At 38.4% G+C, this 6,000-nt stretch overlaps 1 protein-coding gene across 1 annotated transcript in view; it reads left to right on the top strand.

Moving 5' to 3' along the window:
- The first annotated feature begins 431 nt into the window (after positions 1-431).
- Positions 432-6,000, top strand: part of SOBP (sine oculis binding protein homolog) — a 176,540-nt gene continuing 170,971 nt past the window's right edge. Inside the window, exon 1 of the mRNA XM_026726650.2 lies at positions 432-981. Coding sequence (XP_026582435.1) covers positions 886-981 — 96 coding nt within the window. The 5' untranslated portion in view covers positions 432-885. The remainder of the gene's footprint in view (positions 982-6,000) is intronic.

The following is a 6,000-nucleotide window of genomic DNA, read 5'->3' as shown; positions in this document are numbered from 1 at the left end:
CTACCCAAGTGCGCCTTTGTAACACAAGGCGCTTTAAGCAAGGATCCTGGCCGTTGCGTCCCGTCGTTGCGCGTTTCGAAGGGGTGGCAGGCAAGAGCGTGTCGCCGAGGATCGTATGCGGTGACCGCCAGTGACCACCACCAACAACAAAAAAGAGCTCGTGGGGGGAGGGGGGAAGCAAGGAGCTGAGGAGTTCCTTGTTGTGTTTTCCACAAGGGACGGCAGTCCCTCCGAAAGCGGGGGGTGGGAGAGAGAGAGAGAGAGAGGGAGAGAGAGATGATGATGACAATTAAGTATAAAAAGCCCCCTCCCCGCTTCTGAGCCTAACTAGCAGTAGGAGAAGAAGAGGCGGAGGGTTTGATGATATTGGAAGCCCCGCCCAATGCCTGGGCAGGGGGAGGTCCTGCTTCTCTCTTCCCCCCCCCCCTCCCACGCACGCCCGCTCTTTGGAAGGAACTGGACTGGCTTCTTTCTTTCTCTCCCTGCCTCCCTACTCCCCTCCTTCTCCCTCGCCGCCCCCTCCCCATGCACGCACAGAGACCCGTCTCTTGCGCTCGGTCCTGGAGACAGACAGGGAGACAGAAGATGGCTGACTCGCCAGGGCAACCCACGGTCCGGCCCGCCCGCATCCCCAACCCTCCCAGAGCCGCTTTCTCCTTTGACACCCGTTGACGCTTTCGCCCAGCTCTAAAAGCCGCCCCCGTCCTTCCTCCCCTTCTTCTCCATAACCTTCCCCCCACCCCCGACAGCTTTTCCCAAATAATACCAGCAGCCATTTCATCTCCACCAAAGTAGATACATACATACACACGCGCGGGCGCGCGGACACACACACACACACACACACACACACGCAAACCAAACAAAAAAAAATATAATTAAAAAATGGCAGAAATGGAGAAAGAAGGGAGACCTCCAGAAAATAAAAGAAGCAGGAAGCCGGCTCATCCCGTGAAAAGGGAAATCAATGAAGAGATGAAGGTACGTCTCTGCGCTCCCCCTTTATTGTCACCCCGTCGGATGCGAAAAGGGAAGAAAGGGGGAAGAGGGGTAGAGGCGGAGAGGAAGGAAGCTTGTTGCAGACAATCCCCCCCCATACTACGGTCTCCCCTCCCCCCATGGGAGAAAATGTTATAAATAAAAGACCTCTTGTTTTGTTGTAAGGGGCGGGGGTGGCTTAAAAAACCTCAGATGGGATTGGCGAAAGGTGCCTGAACTCCTCCTGCTAACTGCACAGTTCACAGGCGAGAAAGCCAGATTCCCTAAGCGGATCTGATACGTTGATGGCTATAACCACTATTATTTATAATATTTTCTCCAAAGGAGTTCAGTTCCCTTCTAAATGCCCATCCTAGCCAGATGATCTAGAAGCTGTTAAAAGTTAGAAGAGAAAGGGAAGTCATTTAAGCACCCTCTCCCTCTGGCCCCCTTTCCAGTAGCCAGCTGCAACTGTGTAATTAAATTGTCAAAGTGAAATGTTATGGTCTGAACGGCACATCATTCTTGGGCTTAGACACAGGATCTCTTGTCTTTTCCTTCTGCCTTTTAGTTCTGTATCTGTTTTGTGTGCTCCACTTCACAGTTAATCAAAGAAGCGGAGTGTGGAATTGAAAGCTGTCCTAGAAGGGTGCATGAATATGTATGTCTCTGTGGGTACATACATTCTTTATATCATCTATATCTGTTTGGAGTGATTGTGTATGGAGGAGGTAAAGCCAGCATCCTCGCAGGAAATAGTGTAAATACAGCTGTGTTCCAGAGGTAATTCTGTGGGCTGGCACTCTAGAGGCTAATATCTGAGAAGTTGCTTAATAAATAAATAAACAAACAATATTCACCTGGGTGAAAATGAAATCTCTGTCTGATAGCACTGTTATTATTCTTAGCATTATTATTTTTTATGTTACTCACCTATCTTTCCTCTAAACCTCCCCTATGAGGCTGAAGTGAAGTTGCTTTGCTTCAAATAATAAAACAGTATAGTTTTGAGGTAGGATAAAATCCATTCCCTCAAGTTGCATTTAGTGAAATGGAGCATTCATAATCATTCTGTTATGGAAATATTAAATATACATTGTTGGTATATAATGATTACAAAAGCTGTGTGTGTGAAATTGAATATGCATCATCATGGAATCTTTGCCTATGTGGTCCAAGGCTAACAACCTAAAGGGATCAACAAGACCGTTTTACTTATTGAGCTTAGCAAATCAATTTGGAAGAGGATGCTCAGTTTCTTGTTTAATTTTTAAACTCAATTAAAAGTGTTCTCTGTTATTTGTATTGTTTCTTTCTGTGGCATATTGCAGGTTTGTCCAACAGCAGATGGACATTTGAACAAAAGGTTGTGATGGTACACGTAAGAACAAAGTGCCTTGCATATCTATAACATTTATCCAGTTTCTAGGCATACATCCTGATGCCTCTTTGTATGTAGACTTTCTATCTTAGGGGAAGCTTTGTGTACACTTGAATTTAACAGTAATTGCTCAGTCAGACCTTGTTTGGATTTTTATTTTGGTAAGGGTAGAGAGGAAGGGGGACAGTGGACATGGAACGCTGTCCCATTATGCACTGTCAGTTTAAGACAGTGCTTCATTCGATCTGCAGTTTTTAGGTTTCATAGGTTCTAGCATTACAAATTAGCTAATTTTAATCAAAACATATGAAATGCTATCCTGGCTGGATATATAAAGGCTGACTATGCTGGATCCTCTGGGTTTGTTTTGTTTACTTTGGCTGCAGGCACACTTGGTGGTTTGGGAGATAGTTGTTCTTCTGCAGTAGAACAGATGTTTGTCTGAAATGGTGAGGAAGAAACAAAAACAACACTGTGTGTGAAAGGAGGAAAATTACACAAGATTTTCTTCTTTTTATGAAAGTCTATTAGGCATTAGTGCGAATCTTAATGCAGGTAAACCTCTCTTTCCACTAAGCCTCTGATAATGGAAGAAAAGAAATAAGAGAAATAAATATATCAGAGATTCATTTATATGAGAAATTTAACCCAAGGCTGTGGATCTGATATATAGTTTTGGGATCAGCTTTTATAGATTGCACGGTTGAAATGTAAACAACAGCAGAAGCTTTCAGGCAGCCTTGGCCACATCCTAGAGTTAGTTATCTTATTAACTCTTATTCTGTGTTTTTATAACTAAAGTTCTGAGCAGGTTTGCATCTTGTTTTCTTTTAGGTACATTGGGCATTTGCTTGTCTTTCTTTCAATATTTCTTCACTTACTGAAAGAAAGATATACCAGAAAGATTTCCTCCTCTTCACTAAATTAAAAAGTACAGTAACTTAACAAATTAGTCATATTGTATGAAATGTGTGTGATGTCTTCTGGTGAATACAATGTGTCCTTGTGTAGGTGCACATCTGAACTGTTCAAGCAGCTTGACTGCTTCCCTTCATCTGAACTGCTTTCATGTGGACTTATGTAAAATAAGCTCTGCTAAATAACCACGACAGAGCAGAAAGAAAGGAATGTATATAGCAATAGACAGCCTAAGCTGTAAAAACTGAAACCTGAATCCTAGCAGCAGATCAGATATCAAGGCTGTAAGGTAGAGGGAGATGAAGAGATGAAGGGGAGGGAGAGAGGAGAGGAGAGGGCTGAAGGAATGGAAAAGTCAGCTTGGAAAGTGAAGGACTAGTAGGAGGGCCCCCTCGGGAAATTTGGCTCAGGGATTAGGGAATTCTATCACGGTATACAGTGACCTACTCAAGTTTCAACCCATGTTGGATTGAATTGCTTCCATTTGCTAGGAGTAAGAAAAAAAGACCAGCGTGTATATGATTCCCTCTCTCCACCCTCCTTCCAGTAATAAAAAGCCACTGAGTACAAGTGTCTATTTTAAGTACAGCAAATACAAGGCACTATGAATGAGTAATAAAATTACCTCATCTCGCAGATTTTCTTGAAGATTTGCTCTTTGACAGAGCCACATATTTGCTTAATAATGATGGAAAGAAATTCAACCACTCTCTGTCACATCAGTAATACCAATTGCTGCTCTGTTTTAATAAGGTTGAAAACTGATGTTGTTTGCTGTATCATAATGGTAGATATTAGGTTACATGTTTGTTATCTCTGGCCTGATGTACATGACAGTTGTGAGAAACTTCAGTTTGATATAAAACTACATTATTACTTGGTTTCTCTTTCTTCACTGTAAATTTCACTAAAGAATTCTGACAGAATATTTTGTTTCACTCTGACCATCAGTATAATTCTAATTCTTTCCTTTTATTTGCCTTCCATAGTCTTAGAATTTATTAATATTATTGTGTTGTATGGTAAATTATAAATGGGGGAAAATTATAAATCCACCCTCTACCAAATTTACATCCACCAAAATTTCATTCAGCAACTCTTGGAATTTGCAGCCAAAGACTGGGCATTTTAGGGATAGGGAGTGCAAAACACCAGTTTATAGGATTACTAAGAATGTAACAAACTAAATATCAAATAAAACAATTCACTTAACAGTGTGAATAGGCAGATTTTTAAAAACCACAGAGAAATATAGTATATTCCATTCATAAATCCTCATCTACTTCAGAGTAGTACTATGAACATTTAAAATGGTTGTTTTATACTAAATGAATTATGGTGACATGGAAACTTATTAAATAATGTTATAAATGACAAAAAGATAAGAATCATGATTCAAAAACCTTACAATTTAAAGTTCACTTGAATTGAATGATCTGATTATATGTAAATGCTAGCACTGAAAATTTTGCATTCATCTGCACCTTTGGTTTTTTTTAAAAAAAAATAGTCTTGAGATGAATGACAAATCTGTTGTATGATATTCAGAACTTATTTTATGCACCTAAGTTGATTATTTTTTTCAGATTCTAAGTAAGTAATTTAAGTAAAATAGATGTCATTCTAGATTATTTCATCTGTTGTCATTAAGTGGCAAATTATTGAAATATTCTTCTAACAACTGAAAAACTTAAAACTGGCTATTCATTTGAAAAAGACAAAAGAAATAGGTAGAATCCAAATTTAATCATGCTTCAAGTAGATTCTGTTAAACTGATGGATTGCTTAGTCATATCTTTCACTACACAAGACATTTGGAGATTTAAAAGTTACTTTGGAGAATAATTAAATAGAAAAGAAACATGTGTAAGTGTTTTCAGGTCCCCTGATAAACTGCTATGAGACATCATATAAGAAACTATAAATCTTGACAAGGAATATTCACAATAGTTTGAGAATCCTTATCTAGAATATGTAAGAATCCACAAGATAATTACAATAACGTTGGAAATTGATCTATACAGGCTAGTGTGCATTTATTTGTCATACTGGCACCCATTTGTAATATCAAAAAAGATTTAATAGAAGTATATCACATGACAGGCATATATTTTTCATTTATTATATGGCTCCAGATTCATCTTACATGTTTCAATCAATATGGCAAGGAAGGAAACAGAAAAAAAGGAAAAGGTTGCTTCTACTTAAAAAATTAAAAATAATCAGTAGCATTCTGTTTTAAAAAAATAAGAGATTCAATTTCCTTTGCATTTCTATCCACATTTGTATGGTATCATTCCCTCATTTTCTGACAGAGAAAAAGCTGTATATAAAAATGTGGTGAAAAATTACATTTCAGAAATAGAACCAATTATCTTTTATGCAACATAAAGAGTTATGTTATCTGTATAATGATGCTACAATGAAATGAATTTTAAATGAGCATGTATGAAAATGAAAATAATTTTCATTACTTTTTAGAGGCTTAGTCTCATCAGACTACTTTCCACTTTCAGATATGAGAAAAATGTACATGAATAGTCTTTAACTTCCCAAAACAGTATTTTTATGTACTAAAATTCAATAAAATATACAATTAAATCATGCAAATTAAAATTATTGTAAAATGTGGTTTGGGCTGTATATGTGGAAATGAGCACTATGTACTTTTATTTATTTGCTAATACAAATTGAATAAAATGTGTTTCGTGTCAGTTTCTTTG

Source organism: Pseudonaja textilis, chromosome 1 (genome assembly GCF_049901715.1).
Source record: "Pseudonaja textilis isolate UNSWEBS1 chromosome 1, rPseTex1.2, whole genome shotgun sequence".
Classification (NCBI taxonomy): domain Eukaryota; kingdom Metazoa; phylum Chordata; class Lepidosauria; order Squamata; family Elapidae; genus Pseudonaja; species Pseudonaja textilis.
The sequence above is the reverse complement of the archived record's forward strand: the minus strand, read 5'-3'. Positions and strand labels throughout refer to the sequence as shown.